This window comes from Salvelinus alpinus, chromosome 6 (genome assembly GCF_045679555.1).
Source record: "Salvelinus alpinus chromosome 6, SLU_Salpinus.1, whole genome shotgun sequence".
Lineage (NCBI taxonomy): Eukaryota > Metazoa > Chordata > Actinopteri > Salmoniformes > Salmonidae > Salvelinus > Salvelinus alpinus.
The window spans coordinates 42,091,080-42,118,589 of NC_092091.1; the positions used below are offsets into that span (position 1 = coordinate 42,091,080).

The following is a 27,510-nucleotide window of genomic DNA, read 5'->3' on the forward strand; positions in this document are numbered from 1 at the left end:
GGAGGGGGGGGGGGGTCAAGGAGAGAGGGAGAAAAGGAGGAAAAGGAATGGTTTATGTCTAGAGGTTGAGGGAAGATGACTTTGGGAGCATGCTCGGGAAGGTGTTCAAGTTTGAACTTAAAAACCCGGGGAAGATTTACAATAGGACTCGTAGGTTGGGGGCGGGAGTACGGCGAGCGCACACTAAGGCGGAGCTCAATGAGCTCAGATGGGTGTGGGATTGGGGTGAGTTGGTGAAGCAACGGCAGGGTGTGGGTCTCTGATTTGTTCCCCGAGGGATGTGTCGACGTAAGTAAGAGCCTAGCATCGTTGGCTTACGTCGAGGGCAGGGGTGGAGAGCAGGATGTGTGTGGACTGGGCCACGTCTGCCGCGTGGAGGCTGTTGTGGTAGGCCACGTCTCCATGGTAGTGGTCCTCCAGGGTCATCATGTACGCCACAAACGTCTCCGTCGGGATCTTAAACGTCTTCAGCAGGTCTCTCTCCTACAGGGGACACGAGGATATGAGTCAGTACTGTTTTCGGTACAAAACGTACAGCTGTAACATATTGTGTGTGTGCGTGTGCGCGCCTGGCATGCATATGTGTGCATGTGGGTGTGTGTGCGCGTGTGTAGGAGCCAGTTATAACGTACCTGAAAAATGGCGTACATGATACAGGTGAGCGGTCTATGTTCGGAGTACTCGGACACGGTAAAGATGTTCAACCCCCACTTATTCAGATCCTCCAGTTCCTTGGAGAGCATGTCCTCCTTGTCCGTCTTGACCCCGAAACGTGAGATGGAGGAGCTGGAGAGGGAGGGTCCGTGAGAGACCTTCTTCACTCCACTGATCTGAGTCATCATCAGCTGCTGCTTCTTCTTCTTCTCCCGGCCGGCCTTCTCCTTGGGCGTCACCGACGGCATGTCCATGTCGTTCTGTTTGTCTGGAGAGAAGAGAGCGAGAGAACATGGGGGGGGGGGGGGGTTAGGACACTCCGTGTCATTCTTTACGTGTTTGTGCATGTGCGTGTCCACAGAGAGAAGGACGAAAAGGGAGTGAGATGACCCGTTCACTTTCACTTCCCCGCCAGAGAACATTCGGTTTGGTGAGGTCATTGCAATGAACTCTGACTGCGCTGCTGTGTAGACTGCCTGTGAACCGGGTCCCAGGTGCACTGGTCTGGATGCACCTGCACTGGCTTAAAGGAAAGAATAGACTCATTCATCCATCTCGTTCTCCTTCCTCCCTCACCCTCTGGATCTCCTGCTACGTCCCCTCTGTAACGCATTCTCTCTGTAGTCCTTTCTCTCCCCTGCTCGGCTCCTGCTCCCTTGACCCCAAAGGTCATACGTTGATAATACCACAGAGACAATCCCATTGAGAAGCAAAGGGGTAAAGAAGGTACAGAATGTTCCACATGCACATCTCCCAGAGGTGTTTTACATCTCTAAGGCAAGGGAGGGGGTGCTGTGCCCCCTCCCACCTAGTGGTCTTAACCCCACATGTTTGAGATATCACATGATCTAGTGGTGTGGTATATAGCTCTTTACTCTACAGTATACGCCCACTCCTCTGCAGTCAACCCTCTCATGGCTGAACTATCCTGCCTCCCTCCGCTGAGAGTTATTCAATTACCACTGCTGTAATTCAAATAATCACTGTCACTCTACCCCCCCTCCACCCTCTCTCTCTCCACCCTCTCTCACTCAGTCATTATAGAGAATGGGCGATTAAGCATGCTGTAACGTGACGCGTGGGAAACAGGGGAAAAGCAATACACTGGTCCTGTAATTCATTATCACCATCATGATCACCAGTGAAGCGATGTCTGCCCACTCTCCTATTCCCATACACACAGAATGGACCAGAACTCTGTGAATGGAAGGGGAAGTAGGTTGTGGTCATAGACATAGAATGTCGTTCTATTTTTTCAATGGGTTTTATATGGACCCTCACATAATAGCCTGTCTGTGTCTGTCTGTCTGTCTGTCTGTCTGTCTGTCTGTCTGTCTGTCTGTCTGTCTGTCTGTCTGTCTGTCTGTCTGTCTGTCTGTCTGTCTGTCTGTCTGAAGTGGTTTAGCTAATTCACCGTTTTCAATGCAGGTGGAGTGTTGACATGACCTCTTTCCCCTGAGGCCCAGACTAGACTGTCACGTCTCTCTCTCCCCCTCTCTCTCTTTCTCACACATTTATTCTTCTGAAATGCTGAATCCCCTCCAGCCCGTTCCATATTATGCTCCCATTGAATGTCAGATGCCAGAGCGAGAGAGAGAAAGATCAGGAGAGAGAGAGAGAGCATGTGTGTGGGTGGATTTGGGCTTTTAAATCCCCTTAATGTGTTCTGCCTGGCTGTTGCCGGGGTAGAGAGCTGGACAGAGCCCTGTCCGTCAGGTTGCTACGGGATGAGTGGAGTGGACAGCTGTGGAGGAGAGGAGCCAGTGCACGTGAATGGCCCTACCGCACACACCATCATCTCCAACCCACAATCCCTCAGGGATGAGCTGCCCAATATGATGCACTCACTTAAAGGGATCGACCAGAGGATTAACAAGGCGTCCCAGGATAACTTTACAATATGAACAACAACATGGGTGGAACATGATGTCTGTGTGTGTTGTAGAGAGGGAGACTTGAATAAGGCGGCCATAAATGTCAACCATTTCATCCCCTTGCCTTTGTTTTTTCTATATATATTTTTTTATGACCCCCTTTTTCTCCCCAATTTCGTGGTATCCAATTGGTAGTTACAGTCTTGTCTCATCGCTGCGACTCTCGTACGGACTCGGGAGAGGCGAAGGTCGAGAGCCGTGCCTCTCGAAACACAACCCAACCAAGCCGCACTGCTTCTTGACACAATGCCCACTTAACCCGGAAGCCAGCCGCGATGGGACAACGACATCCCTGCCGGCCAAACCCTCCCCTAACTTGGACGACCCTGGGCCAACTGTGCGCTGCCCCACGGGTATCCCAGTCCTGGCCGGCTGCGACAGAGCCTGGACTCGAACCCAGAATCTCTAGTGGCACAGCTAGCTAGCACTGCGATGCAGTGCCTTAGACCACTGCGCCACCCGGGAGGCCCTGCCTTCGTCTTCTAAAGAAACAATGAACTGTAACATAATTATACATATCATCCCAGTCAGTGGTGAGCTCAGGACAAACTACCAGCTGTATGTCTCCCAGTGCTTTCCTCTGCTTCTCTTTCCCATATTAACATGGAGCCAACCAGCTCCAGCTCTAACCCACTCCTAAGGCTCCGTCCCACAGGGAACTATGGAGCGGTAGAAAGGTAGAAACTCCCATCGGTGTCTGATCTACGCACTAACTTCCTCAGGCATGAAGAGATGGAGGGAGCGAGGGAGGATGGGGGCAAAGAAAGTGAGAGACACATTAACATGGGGATGAGTCACTGAATGGGCTGCTCAGTTTTCATGAGGGGGTTCCACCATGCCCCCGCCGCTACTGCGGAACACCGGTCCCTCCATCTCTCCCCATTTCCCCCCCTCCCAATCTCTCCCCCATCTTCTATAGCTCAGACGCTGCAGTGGGAGAATCCATCCACTTTCGACTAGATGGGACTGGATTCGGATGGCGGCGCATCACACATGGTACAGGACATACGCAGATAGATAGCACGCCACGGACGACCGTATTGTCCTTTCTCTTCAATCACACTGTGTCCCAAAAGGCACCCTATTCCATATGTAACGCACTATATAATGAACAGGGTGCATTTTGGGAGGCATCCACAGAGTCACGACTGGAACCTCCAACTACCCCTCTCTCTCTCTCTCTCTCTCTCTCTCGATCTGTCTATCCACCGGCTCTGATGTTGCCTAGAAATTTCAGCTGTCAATCAACCAGCAGCAGAGGCACCTCACTATGAAGTGCGTCGCCAGCGAACCATCTCAAAGCTTCGAGCTTTTCCTCTCTGATTTAGTTTGAATAGGCATTTAGAGTGACGGGACGTGTCATAAACATATCAACCGGAGTCGATGCAGTGTTTTACAGTATACGCCAGCAACAAGCAGACAGCCAGACACAGCCAGACTCAGACAAAATGGAGGGAGAACCCCACAGACACACTGCGGTATACTGCACACATATATGCATTTGTGTGGGTGTATTAAAATGTGTTTTAAGAAGTCTGTAAGAAGTGGGTGGGAATAATCAGGCATCAAAAGCAAATTAATTTACCTAATGCAGGGTTTCCAAAACTCGGTCCTGGGGACCCCAAGTGGTGCACGTTTCCCCCCCCCCCCCCCCCCCCCCTAGCACTACACAGCTGATTCAAATCATCAACTAATCATCAAGCTTTGATCATTTTAATCAGCTGTGTAGTGTTAGGGCAACAACCAAAATGTGCAGCCCTTGGGGTCCCCAGGACCGAGTTTGTGAAACGCTGACCAAATGAATGTGTGTGTGTGTATATATGTGTTTGTGATCAGGGCTTTACCTAGGAAGGTGTTGGAGATGAACTCGGACACCTGGTTGCCGGAGCGACTCATCTCTGATAGGTGTGTCAGCTCCCGATTCAACATTCTCTTGAACTGGGAAGAAAAGAGGGGGAAAAGGTCAGGATCCTGGAAACTACTGGAAAACCTGGAAGAAATGATGGTGCTGGAAGATTCCATGGAAAAAAACATGGTCACTGGTGATTACTGTATGCTCAGTCAGGCTTTATACAAACATTAAACAAAATCTCGAAACAAATCTCGAGACGTTACACAGAATCAGCACAAAAGGGAGTTGGAAAATAACAATTTGATTGTTTTCATATAACAACTCAAACCCCTTGAGCATCATATTATACAGTGCAGATTCATCTGGTTTCACGTTCATGGTTTATGGTTCATATTGCAAGGGGAAATTCTGCAAATCTGCAATGTTTAAAACCCTGTATTATTATACAGCCTATGAGGAAAACCGTGCATACGACACAGGATCTGCATGGGAATGTGGGGAAGCACCACCACTGCAGCAGCATCTGCCTGTGTGTGTTTTTCAGAAAGAGAAAGAGGGAGAGATCCCCATCCACAGCAACACTATTCTGTTCTGAAGAGCTGCAGGCAAGATGGAGACTCAGCTCAGCTAGATAACACCAGTTCTGTTCTATCAGATCGCACGGTCATCACACTGGATAGAACACGACCACAACCCAACCACACAGCTCTAGAACACAGAGACCACCAAAATACTATTCCAGCTCAAACACCAAAACACAGTGTAATGTCATGTTATCCCAAGCAGCAATGTGAGCTAATGGCACAAAACACACCTTAATGTAACCCCAAGACACAGACAACAGGTAGTTCACTTCAGGCATTTTGGAACCCGTTTTCCCCTCGCTACAGGACAGAGAGCCAGCAGCAGCAACGGCCGTAGCAGTACTGTAATCCACCGCGGTAAAATAGAGCGAGGCAGATGAACGGGATTCCTTTAGTGCTCAAAAAAAAAAAATCCCCCTCTTCTCTCCTCTTCTCTGCTCCCTTGGTGTTGTGGCTCAACGGCTAATAGAACAGCTCGATAAAGATGACTGGTCGCGCTCTCTCTCAGCAGACGTCTCAGTGAGGGTCTCCATGTCTAGGTAAGGAGAGGGGAGCAGGCTAGGTGTTGTAGCCAGGGTAAGGAGCTCCGTCTTGGGCTAGGAGATCCACAGAGCTGGGCGGCAGCTGGAGCGATGGAGTTATGAGCTAGATCTGAGCTGGGGGGGGGGTGGTTCTGAGCACTGCTGAAAAATAGACAAGGGGAGGAGGGAAGAAACACTGTGATGGAGAGAGGACTAGGAGAGGAAAAAAACGAAAAGCACTGCGATGCTCATCTGACTGGAGGGGGGGGGTTCCTCTGCTGTATTCATCTAACTCCACTGCTCTCTCACTGCTGCAGCTCCCTCCCTCCATTTCTCTCTCTCGGCCCCCCCCCCCTTTCTCTGTCTCTTCCCCCCCTGCTTTTAGTCTACCATCCCCAGCAACATGCACACAGCATCCCCTGCACACAGCACACATGATTTGACAGAAAGCGGAGCAAAGCAGAGCAGAGGGGGGGAGCCCCCAGCAGCACAGCCCGGCAGTGGGGAGGGGTGGGAATGGGAGCCAGGGATACAGGATACAGGAGCTCTCTTCTCCTCTATCCTCCTCTCCTCTCTTCCCCCTCCTCTCCTCTGCAGCCCTGCCACTGCAGACAACCCACTTCCCTCCTCCCTGACATAAACAAGGATGAGGAAAGCCTCTCTTTCTTATCTGTCTGCCAGAGGACCACAGACTAGCGCTGCCATTCAGCCATTTTTAATACAGTATTTGAGGGAGGCATGGGGGGGACGCATGTATAAATGTACCTTACGCAGTAGTGGGGGAAATGAGAAGGAAGGGCACATTTTCTCTCTTTCTATTGCCTGCCATGTGTCAGGAGGACCACAGTGGCTGTTCATTATCCACAGCCCATAATAACATTAGAGGTTGTCAGGGTATCCGTGGCAGGCTATTTTTACACAACCGTGGAGCGAGAAAAGCGAAAGAAAACACCAAAGAGAGAGAATGGTAGATAATTGCATCCTTCACCAATTTGGGTTGACATCAGATCAGCCCCCAACTCTCTCTCTCTCTCTCGCTCTCTCCCTCTTTCCTCCACTCTGTCTGTGTACGCCAATTACCAGAACATCCCAACGCCATGGCAACAGTGTCACGTGACCAGAGAGAGTGGTGCGGCTGGCTGGCTGGTGGCTGTTTCAGCGAGAGGTTTCCCCCTCCGAACACCAGCGAGGCAGCCCAGCCGTCACGAGGACACACCAGTGGTTCAACTGCTGAGTGAAAAGCACTAGTTCCTCCCCTCTTTCATTCCACCTCTCCCTCACTCTCAGCCACTTACATGTCAATTTCTCTCCCTGCTGCCACTTCCCAACAGTGTCATTCATCTTGGTGTCTCGCCTCTCTCTCTCTCTCTCTCTCCTACGATCAATGGGGTTGGCTGCCCTTGGAGGAGCAGATGTAAACAAACAAACAGACGGGCAAAGGCCGGAGGCCATCTGCCAAAAAAGGGCCGTCAGCTATCATTTCAACCGACTGTGTAATTGGGATGCTTGTCATTTGAAATGGAACCAGGCCTATTCAGGAGACTTCAATATAGTTTCAGTTTTCTTTCCTCCTCGGGCAAGGTTTCTCAATGCTTGTTGTGAAACAATCCCCCAGTACGGCGAGAGGATTATCCACGATTGTGAAACTGAGTGTTCTCATGTAAGCGCTCGTCTGTAGGCAACGGCAAGCAAAACTTTCCCAGGAGTCTCCGACCGAGCGGAATACTGCGTTTGGGAATGACGAGGCGAGAGATCAAAGCGTCCAGATGATCCTCCCGTGGCAGAGACGGGCGAACCAGAGAAAGGGAGGAGGGTGGCGGAAAGGGAAAAAATAAAAATGAGAAGAAGCCCTCGTTATATAATACACTGCATCAGGCATAGCATGAGGACGATAACAGCGGGGGATGTCTCTGCGAGGTGGTGGAGAAAGGAACAACCACAGCTAAAACGACGACACTGCCGTCTCCGCTCATCAGGACTCAACAACAGCTCTGCTGAACACACAGCACAGCATGTGTCACATCCCTGTACCATACACACACCCCAGCCCATACACACACCCTAGCCCATATACACACCCTAGCCCATATACACACCCTAGCCCATATACACACCCTAGCCCATATACACACCCCAGCCCATATACACACCCCAGCCCATACACACACCCTAGCCCATATACACACCCCAGCCCATACACACACCCTAGCCCATATACACACCCCAGCCCATATACACCCCCCAGCCCATATACACACCCCAGCCCATATACACACCCCAGCCCATACACACCCCAGCCCATACACACCCCAGCCCATACACACCCTAGCCCATATACACACCCCAGCCCATACAGCCCTCTGAGTGTGCTGCATCCCTACTGCATCTCTCCCCCTCCTCCCCTCTCTCTCAGTGTTGATCTGTTTAGGTATCCCCCACCCAAGGTTGTCTCTATGAATCTCTATGAGCTGACTGTAAATGAGAATGATGTTAATATTTGATGAGCTGAGTGTTGATGCTTCATTCAGATAGGCTGTGGCCTGACACAGAAGCTCACCGTGAGAGAATGGGCTCAGAGAGGTCTGTCTGTCGGAAGCTCTCTCTCTCTCTCTCTCTCTCTCTACTCTAATCTTCGGTCTCTCACCCCCTGCCTCCCTCCCCTCTAGCCGCAGGGGGTGGGGGAGATCCAGCAGGGAGCTGCTGTGTTTCCCAGAAGCCTTTGCAGCAGAGCCAGTATAGAACTGAATGGTGATGGCATTTCGTTGTGAAAAAAGTCCCTCCATTCAGATTTGATCCTATAGGACAGGACACAGTGGAGAGCAGTCAGGCATTCAGACAGGCAGGCATACAATCAAGCAGACAGACAGGCAGGCAGGCAGGCAGGCAGGCAGGCAGACAGACAGGAAGACCGGCAGATAGGGATGTACAGGACAGTGCATGTCTTGTGGCATCTTTTGAAATTACTTGAGTTTATAACACCACTGATGGCCACAGAGGATCTCCAAACTCAAACTCAAACTCAAAATGTAATTTAATGTCCTCTTTCCGCCACTAGTGGACACTGTGTCCTCATATTGTCAGCTGAACAGACTAACAGTTAGTCCACTGCTTAACTTCTGACGGACTTCTCAGCTAAGGTAACATTGTTGAATTTAACACTAGTTCCATAGAAGTGAAAATATGACTCTTGCTCAAGATGGGGAATTTGTAGAGTAAAATAGCACGGTTTTATCAAACGTTATGCAATAATATGATTTTAGCGCACACAACTTCAGTGCCAGGTAATCGTATTAAGTTGCGCTTGATTCCCCGGCCTTGGCAAACATATGGCGCACGGGGATTACACAGCGGTTATGATGGGGTAACATAGACCGTGACATATGTTTCCTCAGGGATGAGGGCAGTAAGTTTAGAGACCAACCCCACAGAGCCTGAATCCACACTACCTCTCACTTCCTCTGACGACTCACAACCGACTGGCTCTGGCTGCGATGGCAACGTGTGTCTGTTTATGTGTGTGCGTAAGCATGTCTGCATGTGTGCACATAGGCATGCCATCATTAGCCCACAAATAAGATAATCTGAGGCATTGAGGAACTGCATGATACAAGAGAAAGGGGAAAACAGATGATTAAAGGGAAAAAGAGAGGCGGAACAAATAAAGAAGCGATAAGGCATATTACTCAAATCTGACACAGTGTTGAATGTCCCGTCAGTGCAGGCTGTCAGAGAGCTCCGGGTGGTTTTCACTTGTGTTTAGCAGCCCTATCACAACCTACAGAGAGATCAGTTCGATATGCTACACTAACCCACTCATCATGTCCTTTAGACGTAGGAGTTCAACACCGCCTCACCGTATTCAATCGCAGATGTCAACTCTTTCACAAATCTGCCACCTCACGGCTCACGGGGCATTGGCAGGTGGTATTAGCAAGAAATGGAAACACCACGTATCGGGCAGGCCACTTTCCTCGTTAACTCAACAACTTGGTGTGGAGACACGCAGATTCTCCGGATAAACGGAATGATGGAAGACATTTCAGAGAACAACAACAGAGCAACAACAATGTCCTTAAAGCTAGAATCCTTGTTACGTCCATTTTCTTTTTCTTTTTTAGTTCAAACTGTTGTACCCAATCAGAACCCAAAATAGAAGCTTGTCATACTTCAATTTTTGTATACAAAGTATTTTATTTATCTGTTATTTTACCAGGTAAGTTGACTGAGAACACGTTCTCATTTACAGCAAAGACCTAGGGAATAGTTACAGGGGAGAGGAGAATGAGCCAATTGTAAACTGGGGATTATCAGGAGACCGTGATGGTTTGAGGGCCAGATTGGGAATTTAGCTAGGACACGGGGTTAACACCCCTACTCTTACGATAAGTGCCATGGGATATTTAATGACCTCAGAGAGTCAGGACACCCGTTTAACATCCCATCCAAAAGAAGGCACCCTACACAGGGCAGTGTCCCCAATCCCTGCCCTGGGGCATTGGGATATTTTTTAGACCAGAGGAAAGAGTGCCTCCTACTGGCCCGCCAACACCACTTCCAGCAGCATCTGGTCTCCCATCCAGGGACTGACCAGGACCAACCCTGCTTAGCTTCAGAAGCAAGCCAGCAGTGATATGCAGGGTGGTATGCAGGGTGGTATGCTGCTGGCTTAAAGTAAATGCAAGCAAACACTGTATAGCCTCAAAACATAGTTCAAACTACCATTTTGATATCATGGATGATCAGTGATTGGTAGCATCACTCTTGCTTTGAATTATCTGAGAGTGGTTACATTTCTCCACGACCATCCGTAATCTTTTTTTTTTTACCTAAACGAAGGTGGGGTGACGGCTTTGTTATTCTATCAATTAAGGAATTCAGATTTAAATATATTCCATGAACATGTAAAAGCTCAAGTAAACTTGAAGCATCTCCAGCAACAGCTGTCTCACAACTCTCAAAAGGTCTCAAAAAGTCTACGTTAATATTTTACTGATAAAAATGTATCAGTGAACCCCGAAAGCCATAGCACAGAAACTCAACTGACGGACCCACAAAGACTCTATCTGCAGGGCACTGGCAGCCCAATTCAGACAAAGCATCCACGACTGCAGCTTTGACCAGTGGTGCGCTCTGCTGTAGTCAGTCCAGTCAAGACAAAGGACCAGCATTACATCCATTTATATTGGTGTACTTCTCAAAATCTTACCAAATAGCCCAAGTGTACACAAACTATAATTATAAAGACTTGCAGGCAGAGAAATAACTTTCTCCAAGACTTGGTTAAAAGCAGCATAAAATAAAACTCAACTCGGTATAGGCCTACCTACAGCACTGGCAAAACCCCAAAGCAACTGCATATGATGCGAAAAATGAACTTAATTCTTCAGTATGAATACGCTAATAGATTTCCACCACCAAAATAGATCATAAAAGTGCATTTAAAAGCTTCAAAATAGGAAAAAGCTTCGACAAGTAATCAATTCCCAAATAATTTGAACTTTACCTTTCTCCAGCCGTTAAGTTTCCCTAACTTTCGCTCTTTCTTTTCCAGGCAGCAGGCTCCCATCTTGTGTGTATGAGCAGCTTGGTTGGGTTAAGTCCCGCAGAGTGCCGGGGCTCGCGGAAGCAGCGTCTGTATGTACTGAAACTGTGAGTAAGGGCCAAGCCTCAGACTCTGACGTGGGGAGGGTGAGGAAACGCGATAGCTCTACTGACTCACTTTGAGTTGGGTGCTCGGACTTGCCTTACCCTATCGCGAGGGAGCTGGTGTGTGTGGGTGCGTGTGTGACTTCTGCTCAACGCACACACACACCCTCTCGGGTAGTTCTGCCTCTCTCCCCCTGACAGTCTACTGCCTGTTCTCTAACCCAGAGTTGCAGCAGCCAGCATCAGGGTAACATTGTTTACACTGTCAGTAACACTGCTAACAATATCATGATCATTCTGATATTCCTGTTGTCAGTCCAAACAGTGCGTTTCCTTGAAAAGCAGATATTAAAAAAAAGGATAACCTACCTCTCCTGATTTGACCTGTTGAAACTAATAGAGGTGAGAGTTTGAAACCCTGACTCGGGATAAAAGGAACAGGCAAACGTCAAATTGTTCTTGACTCCTACACGGAAGATGCAAGTCTGAGCAAGAGCACAACACTTACAGGCAATCCGATACAGTCATAGAGCCAGACAGACAGACACGGACAAAGCTCGATGCACTTTACCTTGGGTGTTTTACCGGAATCAGTCGAAATGTCACAACTGAAGACTTTCACCGCCCTTTACTTAGGTTTCAAATGCTGTCAGATCTTCAAGAATGTTGTCTCCGACGTCATCTGAAACCGTATTCTCAGACACATTTTGTATTCTCTTCATGACAGTGAATGCAGCTGGCATCGTGCACAATGCTACTCTGTGATAGTTGTCTACGTTAAAACAAAATATACACTTCAGTGTACAGTACAAAGGAGACGGTCTTGTCAAGTGTCTCAACCACGCGCAAAGACTGTTCAATGGGGTCAGTGGGGTATCTAACGGTACAGAAACGATGGATTTTAAGGTAACCTCTCCCTACCGTGTGTTGGACTAAGGGTCTGGCCTATGAGTGACTTATGTTATCTTATCTCTCGTCACAATGGCCCAAATGATGGCCAGAGCAGAACCAGTATGGCCCTCAGAACAGCAGAGGGAGATTCATCTGAAAACAGGGAACTCAATCAGCACAGGGAGATTGATCTGAAGACAGGGAACTGATTTTCGACAAAGAGGTTCTTCTGAAGACAGGGAACTGAATCAGCACAGGGAGATTCGTCTGAAGACAGGGAACTGAATCAGCACAAGGAGATTCATCTGAAGACAGGGAACTGAATCAGCACAAGGAGATTCATCTGAAGACAGGGAACTGAATCAGCACAAGGAGATTCATCTGAAGACAGGGAACTGAATCAGCACAGGGAGATTCATCTGAAGACAGGGAACTGAATCAGCACAAGGAGATTCATCTGAAGACAGGGAACTGAATCAGCACAGGGAGATTCATCTGAAGACAGGGAACTGAATCAGCACAAGGAGATTCATCTGAAGACAGGGAACTGAATCAGCACAAGGAGATTCATCTGAAGACAGGGAACTGAATCAGCACAAGGAGATTCATCTGAAGACAGGGAACTGAATCAGCACAGGGAGATTCATCTGAAGACAGGGAACTGAATCAGCACAAGGAGATTCATCTGAAGACAGGGAACTGAATCAGCACAGGGAGATTGATCTGAAGAAAGGGAACTGAATCAGCACAATGAGATTGATCTGAAGACAGGGAACTGAATCAGCACAGGGAGATTCATCTGAAGACAGGGAACTGAATCAGCACAAGGAGATTGATCTGAAGGGAACTGAATCAGCACAGGGAGATTGATCTGAAGACAGGGAACTGAATCAGCACAGGAAGATACAGTAGATGAAAGATTCAGGGATATTCTGAAGACTGAATCAGAACAGTTTGAATCAGCATCCATCAGTGACTCCTCCCTCAGTCTGTCTGGCGCCCAGTCATTCAGTCTGTCCATGTGACTGTTTAGGCTGGGACGGCTTCTCAGTCTGGCTCGTGTGTTTCTTGTTTTTGGCTTTTTTTCAACCAAGGTGAATGAGTTTGAATCAATCTGTCCGTTGTTCAGTGTCTGTTGAGTAACTAAACCTCATTTGCCCAGTGACAATAACTTTCTAAGTCGTATTGTCTGTCAGTCAGTCAGTTCCTATGAAGTGTGTGTGTGTGTGTGTGCGCGTGCAAGCTCCTCCATTGTCTTTAGTAAAAGTCCCTTCTGTCCTGCGTGTGTCCTGATGACGTCAGCAATGGGCCAAATAAACAGGGCCATTAACCCTGCCCCAAGGCAGTCTGGGAGCTCTATTGTAGTCTGGTCTGAGCGGGTACCAGGAAGGAGACAGGAAGACAGTCACACAGTCCAAGGGTCCTCGGCATCTCTTTTATTTTCGGGACATTTCTGGACTTTTTGGGGAGTAAAAATGTTTGACCATCAAACAAAAATCATAGTTTCTCTAACCCTAAACATAACACTAACCCTACCCGTTAACCTTAACCCCCAAAACCCTAACCCCAAAACTCTAAACCTAATTGCTAGGACATTGGGGTCCTGATAAGCTAGGAAGACAAGTACACACACACACACACACACTCTCCATTTACCCAAAGACAGTACTCCACAAACATTCTCTTGCTATGAAATTGCAAACATGAAATTGCATTGAATTGAGCAGGACATATTTGTATGGAAAATTGCACATTATTTCTGGGAGATACAGTGGTTAAATAACTTGCAAACAAATACGCAGCTGATTTGCACATGAGCATGTAACAATCAAAGGACAGTCTGGAAACAACGTTTACAGCCTCTCGCCTCTATTCTTTCAATGTCCACCTATCTTCTTCCACCGCACAAAACTATCACTAAAACATGCACAGAGCTTTGGCGTTACAGTTGACACATTACTGTATGCCCTTAAAAAAAAACATCAACAAGTGAATGTGTGAACAAGTAAACAAGTGAACGTACATTTACACATTTTAATCTCAACTAGGGCTGTCAAACGATTCAAAATGTAATCGGGTTTATCGCAGGATTTGCCGTGATTAATCACGATTAATCGCAAATTCACAACTGGCTCAAATTGAGCTGTAATTTAAGATATTTTACACAAAAAGCGTTACGAGAATATTGCCGTTTTGATTTTGTCCAAAGTAACGGTTAGCAAAATCTGGTAAATTGATAAACACTCTTTCTAACCTCAAAGTCAACTTATTTTGACATTGCATTGTTGTTTTTTATAAAAATGTGGTATTTTGGATGTTTTCAGTGTATTTTGAAAGGTTCCAGACAATGTGATACAAAAAAGTGCACCAAACTAACTGACAGAGCTCATTTTAACATGTTAAAAAGGATAAATAAGGAGACACGGAGTGCTAGCTACCCTGTTCTTTTCTCTGGGCTTCTTCCGACATTCACTGACCAACGTATGAAGAAGAGAGGCGTGCACCTGCAACAGTTACAGTCCGAACGGACGGCTCAGAAATACATTTAAAAAACATTATTTTTAACACACTTGGAATAATTATACTCTGGTTGGCTAAGTTACCTTTTTACAGAATGGCATTACAGAATTTGCAATTCCACACGTGGGAACATTACTACTGATACATGTTAACACCACCTTTTCACATGTGAGAAGAACAACATTTCACCACCACACGTGAACTTGCAATTCCACATGTGAAAGTGAGATTTTCACATGTCGTTTTCTTACGTGTGAAACTGCAAAGTAGATTTTCACGTGATTGATTTTCAAATGTGATACAGCCCATTTCACATGTGCAACTGAGGTGAAAACATGTTCTTCTTCTCACGTGAAAAAGTGGTGTTAACGTGGAAACGCTACATTTAAAACCTGAACATATGGTTTCACCTGAAATTTAAGCTCAACCGTGTGAAACTGCAAATTTGACGTGTTTTTTTTGTAAGGCTGTATACACAACTTGCCCTTTCGCAAAAGACTACATAATATCACACGGTGAACTGCAGACCCAAGTGCACTACAGACATGAAGAGACCTGCAAGCCCATAGCACCTACTGTACACTATTCACAAGCACATACTGTCAGAACACAAGCATGAAAGGGACCATGGAGGGTACTTGTACGTATTGTAGAAGCACACTGCTGACCTATCCCCTGGCTGCCACTGCTGTCAAGAAAGAGCAATAAACTTTCAAAACCACCCAGCAACTTCATTTCCCGTTCATGGTTTCAACGGGGGAAAAAACAAAACAAGTCACAATCTAAATCCACTGTTTGATTTAGGATCCTGAACGTACAATATACGATATCTAGTCGCCAGCTCCTTCAAGCCAACGCAGCAGCGGTTGAAAGCAAGCTTGAAGGTTTATATACTGTAGGTCTACAGGGGGTTTCAAATGGAAAATATCAGTCTAAATGCTCTTGTAAGGTGCAGGGGTGCCCTTGCAAACTAACTATTTTTGCAGCACATACAGATTCACAGACAAAAGCGCTATGATATTTGGGACCCTGCTCTTCAAAATCCAGCTTAGCAGTGGCTGTAGACTTGAAGGGCAGAGGTACAGCGGCTGTGTATCGTTTATGCAGGGAGTTTGAGTCTTACCTTGTTGGAGGCCATGTCACTGACAGAGCGGTAGGTCTGGATGGTCTCCAGCTGGTCCAGGCACCAGTCCAGCTCCTCCATGGTCTCCATGGCCAGCTTCTGGTACGACTCATCTGTCAACAGGCACACAGACATAGGGCAGTAGTCAGCAGGGTATGGAGGGGAAGGGCGAGGTGAGAGAGGCTGGCAGGGCGGCTGCTGCGTGGCGGCCGGGCCTGGTGGTGGCAGAGGCAGAGGGGGCACACGGCCACAATGCTCTTTCATCATGAGCAAGGCTAACACTGAGGCTAACAGCTAATGGCCGAAAGGCTAGCGCTAACAGCTAGTGGTGAACTCTAGAGAGAGCAGAGTGGGAGGCCACAGTTGCTGCACTCTCTCTCTCTCTCAAACTCTGTTACTGGCTCGCTCACTGGCTGACTGGCTGACTGAGGTTGTTTGTTTCTTTCTGCTACTGTCGCTCAGATGCCCTGCACAGCCCCCCCCCCACCCAACTAATTTACATAAACCAACTTTTAGAGCAGGAAACCGGACAACTCTCAGGAGAACAGACACCTCCAGACTCATACTCGGTCCCATCATAAACTATCTCGCACTTTGCACACCAAAGGACATGTGATGCATCTCCGCATAACAGATACAAATACAGCAGAAACGTCACACACTTTATATAGATCGCCACACGTTCGTAATAGCAGAACCACGGATTAATTCAGGGAGAAGTCTCCAGGTTGGACAGAGTCAGTGCTGGGAGACATTGGGTCAGAGAGGAGGAGAGGGGGGGGGGGGGGAGCGGGGGGGGGGGGAAGTGGGGGAAGGGTGATGTGGGGGTGGGGGAAGGGTGATGTGTTGCCCTCTCTCAGACACACACAGGGTAGCCTTGTGCTCAGTGCTCGACTGTGTGGTTCGACTGTGTGTTCTGGGTCTCCTAGCTGCCGCGGCACAACATAGCGCACTGCAGCAGACCCGCGGTAGTGCCGACCTTAGCGTGGCCGCGTAGAATGTTACCCCCGCTCTGATCTCCCAGCCTTCAAAGGGGAGCGAATGTTTGCTCACCAAAACATGAGAGATACAGGGGCATTATAGCATTCTCCCGGCCTGCTGCAGAGAGAGGAGAGGAGAGAGACTGAGGCCGCCGGCTGTTTGCAAACTCAATCAATCCTTTCCTCTGTAAGGCTGGAGGCTGGGCTGGGGTAAACCCTGGAGTGGAGTACTGGAAGGTTGGAGCAGTATGGGGGACTCTGGTACTGTATGTCAATATTCTCCCACACAGCACTGCTCTCAATACACGTGATGCACTATGTTAATATAGCAGATGTCACTATATTAGATGTCACTATTTTTTTCTGTCGGGTCTGTCTAGCTTGCAGTGTGTATACAGGCTACAGTGTCTTGTAAGACGTTAGCATACGTAATGTGGCTGTGGATATGACTTTGTACACTAGTGGTCAGTCCCCCAAATCTGCATCTCCACCCAGTCCCACTTCTTTGCCTTATATAAGAACCCAGTTTTGGCCGCAAACCAAGGTCAGGCCAGGTCAGCCTCAATCAGTCGGTTAATCTGTTGTGGGGAAGCCATGATGGGATAAAATGGCACAAACGCACAGAGATTTGATCATTTGTAAACATGCTTACTGTAAATGAGCTCACCAGACAGCCTACAACTGGGTCAAAAGGTGAGCTATGAAAGTGTACACAGGAGCTTAACACATATCAATAAATCCAGTTAGGATACGTTCAAAAAGACAGTAGTGCAGTATGTCACAAAAACAATAAAGCCTGATGTGTATCCAAAGTCCCTTTTATAACTGACAAGATTTTATTTGTTGTTTTTACTTGTGTAACTACAAACGGTGACGTTGGTTACTCAAGTACAGTTATGTGTGTTACTATACTGATAAAACATAATTTCAGTCGTTTTGCAGTTACATGGGTGACATTTTGATTTGGCGTTCCATATTCCATAAGGTAAATTGGACAGTTCCGTGAGAGTTTGGTGGTATTTTCCCTCCACTGAGGTTAGTGTGATGTTTTCGAGCGCTATAAAATCATTGCCCTGACTGGCTGGTCTAGTCTGGGCTAGGGATGAGCTGGCACAGCCTATAGGCTGGTCTGGTCTGACATCAGTGGGTCTGGGCTGGGGAAGCAGCTGTGAAAAGGCCCAGTAAGTCTAACTTACCACATTTCACCACCTCTCCTCCTCACACACACTCACAAGGAACACTCTGATCACAATCCCAGACACATCTGGCCTGCAGGGGCCAACAGCCAGGAAACACACACACACTCGCAGAACCAACTCATACACGCACACACACACACACACACATTTACAGTACCAGTCTGTAACTTTGGACACATCTACTCATTCAAGTTTTTATTTTAATTTAAATTTTTTACAATTTTCTACATTGTATAATAATAGTGAAGACATCAACACTATGAAATAAGACATATGGAATTATGTAGTCACCCAAAAAGTGTTAAACAAATCAAAATATATTTTATTTTTGAGATTCTTCAAAGTAGCCAGAAGGCCAGCATCCCGGAGTCGCCTCTTCACTGTTGACGTTTTGCGGGTGCTATTTAATGAAGCTGCCAGTTGAGGACTTGTGAGGCGTCTGTTTCTCAAACCAGACACTCTAATGTACTTTTCCTCTTGCTCAGTTGTGCACTGGGGCCTCCCACTCCTCTTTCTATTCTGGTTAGGGCCAGTTTGTGCTGTTCTGTGAAGGGAGTAGTACACATTGTTGTACGAGATCTTCAGTTTCTTGGCCTTCATTTCTCAGAACAAGAATAGACTGACGAGTTTCAGAAGAAAGTTATTTGTTTCTGGCCATTTTGAGCCTGTAATCGAACCCACAAATGCTGATGCTCCAGATACTCAACTAGTCAAAAGAAGGCCCGTTTTATTGCTTCTTTAATCAGAACAACAGTTTTCAGCTGTGCTAACATAATTGCAAAAGGGTTTTCTAATGATCAATTAGCCTTTTAAAATTATAAACTAGGATTAGCTAACACAACGTGTCATTGGAACACAGGAGTGATGGTTGCTGATTATGGGCCTCTGTACGCCTATGTAGATATAAAAAATCTGCCGTTTCCAGCTACAATAGTAATTTACAACATTGACAATGTCTACACTGTATTTCTGATCAATTTGATGTTAATTTAATGGACAGAAAATGTGCTTTTCTTTCAAAAACATGGACATTTTTAAGTGACCCCAACCTTTTGAACGGTAGTGTACATACAGAGACACACACTCACCAACAGTTGATTAAGACTTAAATACTGTACATACTGTATATACTTAGGCACAAAAACTTGAGTGCAAACATAACAAGCAGTTGAACATCCAAGCAGACAGAGAGGATAGATCTAGATGTCGGTAAGGAAACTATGTCAGGTGAGCGAGGAAAGATCTCTCTCGCTCATCTTTCCTCTCTCATCATTCTCAAAACGGATCTTCCAGCCACATATCCTGTTCTCCCAGAATCTCTCTCTCTCTGTGTGTGTGTGTGTGTGTGTGTATTCAGACCCTTTGACATTTTCCACATTTTGTTGTGTTACAGACTGGGGTGAAAGTAAGGTGGTAACGTCTGGTACGCCGTACCGGTAAAACGCGAGCCTATCACAATTAATACATGTCCAAAAACGATAGGCTAGTACACCATCATTTAACATTACTGCATGTCAGCCGCAAGAAAAAAAAAATGAACGAATTGACTGAAAACCGGGTGTTATATGCTCCAAATTGCATTATGGTTTGAGGGGAACACTTACATTTTGTCAAGGCGGAGATGAGACGCTCAAGGACAAGGCGGAGATGAGAGACGCTCAAGGACAAGGCGGAGATGAGAGACGCTCAAGGACAAGGCGGAGACGAGAGACGCTCAAGGACAAGGCGGAGATGAGTGGCCGAGACTGAGGCGCGAGTGGACAACAGTGGATGCCTCAATTCAGGCTACAAGTGTAAGCCTAATGACACTCGCGGCAGTTCATTACACTACACTTCGGTGTTTGTAATTGATGTCTCTTTCCATTCTACAAATTGCGGTTGCACAGTGCACTGTTGGTGTTTGGATGCTTCAATTATTTTGTGAGTGAACGAATGTACGCGGGTAGCCTACAGGAGCGCCTTCGTTAAGTGCTTGTTTGACAATCAGATGAAAACATCATGATGTGCTACGTTAAAAGGTATAAGTAGCGTGTCCATAAGGCTAGAGGAAGCTATACTTTCCCGAAAGTAAATTGAATTTCCAATATGATATAGCCTAATTAGCTTACTCCTGTCTTTACAGAAATAAATACAAATAATTAAAAATAGGCTACTACACCAGAAAGCATGATTTGGCCACAGAGGATCATTAGCTGTGGATTGTTTTAAATCGCATAGCCAACAGTCGGAAGGGCCCGCAATTTGGGCAGCGTAAGCTGCAAATACCAAATAGATGATTGTTAAGTTGCGACTGTCAGTTAAGAACATTGGCCATATCCCAGAGTGTGCATATTCACTGTGTTTATCATTCGGTCAGTGCCAATTTTGTTTGTTTTTGGACAATCATTTCCTCATCCAGGTTAGATGGACATCATATTGTATTTGTGTCTCCCCTTTTCGTTAGCCGATTATATGGATCAGACAACATAGTTTTTATGTCAGTGTCGGCAGAGTAGGCTACCCGGTAATTTTTGTAGTATACAAAAAATTGTCTGCGCGCATTCCGGTGCCTGCACCAGTAAGAAATTTGATCTAGATACTTTCACCCCTGGTTACAGCCTGATTTAAAAATATATATTACATTGAGGTTTTGTGTCATTGGTTTACACAAAATAAATACCCCATCATGTCAAAGTGGAATTATGTTTTTGGATTTTTTTTTTTTACAAATGAATTAAAAATGAAAAGCTGAAATGTCTTTAGTCAATAGGTATTCAACCCCTTTGTTATGGCAAGCCTAAATATGTTCAGGAGTAAAAATGGGCTTAACAAGTCACATAATAAGTTGCATGGACTCACTCTGCGTGCAATAATAGTGTTTAACATGATTTTTGATTGACAACCCCATCTCTGTACCCCACACATACAATTATCTGTAAGGTCCCTCAGTCTAGCAGTGCATTTCTAACATAGTCTCAACCATGAAAACCAGGGAGGATTTCCAATGCCTCGCAAAGAAGGGCAACTATTGAATATCCCTTTGAGCATGATGAAGTTATTTGTTACACTTTGGATGATGTATCAATACACCCAGTTACTAAAAGATACAGGCGTCCTTCCTAACTAAGTTACCGGTGAGGAAGGAAACCGCTCCAGGATTTCAACTTGAGGCCAATAGTGACTTTATTTGTATACATGTTAATGTTGTATTTTACCCACTTTTTCTCCTCAATTTCAATCTTGTCTCACCGCTGCAACTCCCCAAAGGGCTCTGGAGGTGAAGGTCAAGTCTTGCATCATCGGAAACATGACCCACCAACCCGCGCTTCTTAACACCCACCCACTTTACCCGGAAGCCAGCCGCACCAATGTGTCGGAGCAAACACTGTTCAACTGATGACCGAGGTCAACCTGCAGGCGCCCGGCCCGCCACAAGGAGCTGCTAGAGCGCGATGAGCCAAACCCTCCCCTAACCCGGACGACGCTGGGCCAATTGTGCACTACAGTTGCTTACCAACATGACACTGAATGTTCCTGAGTGTCCTACAGTAGTTACAGTTTTGACTTACAGTAAATTGTCTTGAAAATCTATGGCAAGACTTGGAAACCAACTTGAGCTTGAAAAAAAGTAAAATAATAATATCATGCAAATATTGTAAAATCTAGGTGTGCAAAACTCTTAGAGACTTACCCAGAAAGACTCACAGCTGTAATCACTGCCAAAGGTGTTTCTAACATGTATTGACTCCGGGGTGTGAATACTTATGTAAATGAGAGATTTCTATATTTAATTTCAAATAAATTAGCAAAGATTTCTACAAACCTGTCACTTTGCCATTATAGGGTATTGTGTGTAGATGGGTGGTGAGAATTTAAAGAAATGTAAATCCAACAGCAAAATGTGGAAAAAGTCAAGGGGTGTGAACACTTTCCGAAGGCACTGTGTTTGTGTGTACGTGACACTGTCAGGTCCTTTCAGAACAAGTGTGTGTCAGATGCATGGAGTCGGGGGCTATGGTTTGTGTGTGTGTGTGACAGCTGTGATTGAGACACTCCTCACTCAGTTTCCTGTTGAGGATGGGAGACGAGGGGGCAGGCTCAGTTTCACTATGAACCATTAAAACTACTGAAGCTTCACAGCACTAACGACCAGCTTTCACATCCCTGACAACCTAGGCCTACAACACACAGGATGGATGTTGTGGTCCCCCCTGTTAGAAACCCCCTATGCTCCCTGAGGAGAGAGACAGGAACAGGACACTGGTCCTCCAGGGCCCATCGCTCTCTCTCTCTCACACACACACACACGAGCACGCACACACACACACACGCACACACACACACACACACACACACGCACACGCACACGCACACGCACACTTGCATTCTATTCTTTATCACTCTGTTGAACTCTTCCGGCATCTTTCTCTCTCTATTCCCACCAGAGAGATCCTACCTCTGTTCTGAGGAACTCTGTTTTTCTCATTAGTACTGCAACAGCACTTTCTCTGCAGCACCATATCATCTGCAAATAAGGGTACTGTTTAGGGTTAATCTGATGTGCTACATACCCACATCAAATGCCCACACAAACAGTGACGTAGGTTGATACACAGCTGTGTCAAGGGTGATCTGACCTGTTTCATGTATAACAGCCATAATAAAACAGAGCTAGTCTTCAGGACCGTGAGGTGTTGAGCAACTCTTCCTAAAAAAGACTAGTGACTGGATGTGAGGAGAGGGAAGGCGCCTGCCTGGCTTCTCTCTGGTTGTGTTCCAAATGGCATATAGTGCACTACTTTTGACAAGGGACCATCAGACTCTGGTCAAAAGTATTGCACTGCATAGGGAATAGGGTGCAATTTCAAATTAAATCAAATTGTATTGGTCACATACATGTGTTTAGCAGATGTTATTGCGGGTGTAGCAAAATGCTTGTTTCTAGCTCCATCAGTGCAGTAATATCTAACAAGTAATGTCTAACAACTTCACAACAATACACACAAATCAATCAAGTCAAGGAATGGAATTAAGAATATATAAATATTTGGACGAGCAATGTCAGAGCGGCATAGACTTAGATACATTAGAATAGGCTGGAATACAGTATATACATATGAGATGAGTAATGCAAAATATGTAAACATTATTAAAGTGACTACTTTTCCATTATTAAAGTGGCCAGTGATTTAAAGTCTATGTATCTAGGGCAGCAGCTTCTATATGTGCTAGTGTGATGGCTATTTAACAGTCTGATGGTCTTGAGATAGAAGCTGTTTTTCAGCCTCTCGGTCCCAGCTTTGAAGCACCTATACTGACCTCGTCTTCTGGATGATAGCAGGGTGAACAGGCAGTAGCTCAGGTGGTTGTTGTCCTTGATGATCTTTTTGGCCTTCCTGTGACATCGGGTGCTGTAGGTGTCCTGGAAGGCAGGTAGTTTGCCCCAGTGATGCGTTGGGCAGACTGCACCACCCTCTGGAGAGCCCTGCGGTTGTGGGCGGTGCAGTTGCCATACCAGGTGGTGATACAGCCCAACAGGATGCTCTCAATTGTGCATCTGTAAAGGTTTGTGAGGGTTTTAGGTGCCAAGCCAAATTTCTTCAGCCTCCTGAGGTTGAATTGTGCCTTCTTCACCACACTGTCTATGTGGGTGGACCATTTCAGTTTGTCAGTGATGTGTATACTGAGGAACTTGAAGCTTTCCACCTTCTCCACTACGGTCCCGTCGATGTGGAGAGGGGGGTGCTCCCTTTGCAGCTTCCTGAAGTCCACGATCAGCACCTTTGTTTTGTTGATGTTGGGTGAGAGGTTATTTTCCTGGCACCACACTCCCAGGGCCCTCACCTGCTCCCTGTAGGCTGTCTTGTCATTGTTGGTAATCAGGCCTGCTACTGTTGTGTCGTCTGCAAACTTGATAACTGAGTTGGAGGCGTGCGTGGCCACGCAGTCATGGGTGAACAGGGAGTACAGGAGGGGCCTGAGCACGCATCCTTGTGGGGCCCCAGTGTTGAGGATCAGCGAAGTGGAGGCGTTGTTTCCTACCTTCACCACCTGGGGGCGGCCCGTCAGGAAGTCCAGGACCCAGTTGCACAGGGCGGGGTTGAGACGCAGGGCCTCAAGCTTAATGATGAGCTTGGAGTGTACTATGGTGTTGAATACTGAGCTATAGTTCAGATGGGATAGGGCAGTGTGCAGTGCGATGACGATTGCATCGTCTGTGGATCTATTGGGGCGGTATGAAAATTGAAGTGGGTCTAGGGTGTCAGGTAAGATAGAGGTGATATGATCAAAGCACTTCATGATGACAGAGGTGAGTGCTACGGGGCGATAGTCATTTAGTTCAATTACCTTTGCTTTCTTGGGTACAGGAACAATGGTGGACATCTTGAAGCATGTGGGGACAGCAGACTGGGATAGGGAGAGATTGAATATGTCCGTAAACACTCCAGCCAGCTGGTCTATGCATGCTCTGAGGACACGGCTAGGGATGCTGTCTGGGCCGGCAGCCTTGCGAGGGTTAACACGCTTAAATGTCTTACTCACTTTGGCCACGGAGAAGGAGAGCCCACAGTTCTTGGTAGCAGGCCGCGTCGGTGGCACTGTGTTATCCTCAAAGCGCGCGAAGAAGGTGTTTAGCTTGTCCGGAAGCAAGACATCGGTGTCCACGACGTGGCTGGTTTTCCCTTTGTGGTCTGTGATTGTCTGTAGACCCTGCCACATACGTCTCATGTCTGAGCCGTTGAATTGGGACACAACCTCTGTTTGCGGTATTTATCAATGAGATTATGAGTTTTGACTTAGTGCACACACTCTGCCCACATTTCCAAATCCCCCAAGCAGCACACACACACACCTACACAGATGACCCCTCGCTGAAGCCTGTTGGTAGAGGTCAGCTGGGTATGCGGTGATATGGTCCTCAGATGCCTACAGGGACACTGATCCACACTGTGTCACAGATCTATAAAGGCTTCCAAACGTCCTTCTCACCTTCTCTTCACCCCTTTCCTCATCCCTTGTAGCTATGCCCTGCTGGCTCCAGCAGGGCATAGCTACAAGTGTGTGTGTGTGTGTGTGTGTGTGTGTGTGTGTGTGTGTGTGTGTGTGTGAGCAAGTAAGTCCTTACTGCTGGGTTTCTTCAACTCATTGTTAATAGTATAAATTGTTGCTAAATGGCTGAAATGTTCTATTTCAACTGCAAGATTTGACACTTGTTGACTAATTGAAACTTTTTGAAGTTTGAAGTAATTGAATTTCAGCCCATTCTGCCCAAGTCAGATATGGCTAACAGGGACATAGATAACACAACAGTAGTTCTGATAGTAAATAAAGCAGTACACAGTAATGCATTGACTGATTCAAACACAGACTCTGTGTGTATGTGTGTGTGTGTGTGTGTGTGTGTGTGTGTGTGTGTGTGTGTGTGTGTGTGTGTGTGTGTGTGTGTGTGTGTGTGTGTGTGTGTGTGTGTGTGTGTGTGTGTGTGTGTGAGCATCCATGATCGCCGCTCCCTGTCTCTGTACATTCGTTTTCAGCCGTTCTGTAACACTGCTCTCCCTGTCCCTCTCTCCCTCCCCTCGGCCACTGCAGCCCGCCAGACATTTCTGTAAACAGGCCAGGCGAAATTACTAGGGAACACCTCAGACACGGAATGACCAACCGCGGGAAACCAGCAGGGAACGCTGTAAATTGGTCATGCAACCAGGTAATCAAATCAAGAAAATCACCCCACCATGCATGCCCCCATCCCTCTCTCTCTCTCTCTCTCTGTCGCTCCCCCTTTCAGCCCTTAGGATGGTTGGCCAACCTTGACTCCCCTCTCTTTACACGCTCACTCACCCTTACCCCCATCTGCTAAATCAGAAAGACCCTGGGAAAGATAGACAGTTTGGCACGTGTGAGGTTTGCGTGAGAAGTTGCTTGAGAGTTTTCAGAGCGAATGCTCACCGCTCGAATACAACGCTGACATCATTTACTGGGGGCATAGGCATCTATGTGAGGCGATCAAACACACACACACACACACACACACACACACACACACACACACACACACACACACACACACACACACACACACACACACACACACACACACACACTCACACACACACACACACACACACACACACAAACACAAACACACACAGACCGAGCTTTGTCTGTTCACCTGACGTGAACTTTCACACTGATAGGAAGACTGTTGGCAGACCTCAATAGGGCCCATTGTGACTAGTGGGACGGACGATGACTGGAGTTTGCACTCCAAATCACCATATTAACACGGATCACAAAGATTCATAACCCAATTACCACACTTCTACCCAGTTGTTGTTGCTTTTCCCAAATGCTACATGACGTTCGTGTAACATAACTGTCATAGAGCCAGAAGGGACCTGGGGTTACTTGGTTCAGAGTTCTCTCTGTGTGTCCTTTGATAGTGAAGATTGTATCATCTGTTGGTTATAAGACAGACCAGTAGGAGTCATGTTGGGTGACTGTCAGATGCCTCCAAAGATGACCCCAAACTCTATTAACACAATAAACATCAGAGTGAGTTAGACATTGGTCTGATCGCTAGACGTTGATAGTGTGGCTCTAGTCAAACTCCACAGAGCCCAGTGGTGAGCTAAACCTTAATGGTTAACTCTAGTCTCAGTTAGTTGTCTTTTGGAGCCAGCAGGGCATAGCTAAGAGGGATGAGGAAAGGGGTGAAGAGAAGGTGAGAAGGACGTTTGGAAGCCTTTATAGATCTGTGACGCAGTGTGGATCAGTGTCCCTGTAGACATCTGAGGACCATATCACCGCATACCCAGCTGACCTCTACCAACAGGCTTCAGCGAGGGGTCATCTGTGTAGGTGTGTGTGTGCATCGTTTGTGTGTGTGCTTTTGTGTTGCTGGGCAATTAAGGACACTCAAAAAGTGGATGCAGAATTTGAACTCCTGATCCTGATTCAATTAGGACTTGATCCGTTTAGCAAATGTTGAGTTTGGTTTAAATCATTTCCTAGCTGCTTTCTCTGACACAAACTATCTTCATAAAGACTTCATAAAGATGAATTATGTAAATTGGACATTCTGATTAAATAAAATGTAAATACTGTTACATTCAAAACAAATAAAACAGGTACTTACTTCCTTAAGGCTTGCTAGTTTGAGAGGAAGTTATTTTGAAATTCGGAGGAAAAACACACGTTATATGAGTTCACTCCCATGTTTGGTTAAAGTTCCAGAAAAAAATGACATGAAGGTATATCATTCATTGTTTGTTTTTTTTGTAACGAGAGGGAGGAACTGAAAACTCGGAACCTCGCCAAACATTCTTTATCACACCATTGACAAACATCGGAAAAAGGAGATTTCTTTTTCTTTCATGCTTTACAAAAGAAAGGGGGGCTTATGTACTCTCTCCCAAATCCCCAAAAGAAAAGCATCTGCCTGTGTAGCTGCTTGGTCGACTCTGAGGGTTTGAATGCATCTGCACTGGGCTAAATGTTCCCACTGATCAAAACCACGTCATTTCAACAAAGAAATTCAATGTGATGACATTGAATCAATGCGGAAAACTGATTGGATCAACGATAAGGAATTTTTCTCCACCTAACTTTTAACCCAAACCCAATGAC

At 46.5% G+C, this 27,510-nt stretch overlaps 1 protein-coding gene across 5 annotated transcripts in view; it reads right to left on the reverse strand.

The window, feature by feature from the left end:
* Window positions 1–27,510, reverse strand: part of LOC139578720 (3',5'-cyclic-AMP phosphodiesterase 4B-like) — a 313,071-nt gene that overhangs the window by 5,267 nt on the left and 280,294 nt on the right. For 3 of the 5 annotated variants that reach the window (XM_071406684.1, XM_071406685.1, XM_071406686.1), the window contains 4 exons: window positions 15,726–15,838; window positions 4,433–4,526; window positions 633–922; window positions 319–483 (listed from right to left, as the gene is read on the reverse strand). In XM_071406684.1, coding sequence (XP_071262785.1) covers window positions 319–483; window positions 633–922; window positions 4,433–4,526; window positions 15,726–15,838 — 662 coding nt within the window. Of the gene's footprint in view, window positions 1–318; window positions 484–632; window positions 923–4,432; window positions 4,527–5,254; window positions 5,679–11,048; window positions 11,390–15,725; window positions 15,839–27,510 lie in introns of those variants that run through there. The other 2 variants (XM_071406687.1, XM_071406688.1) reach the window with 2 other exon arrangements.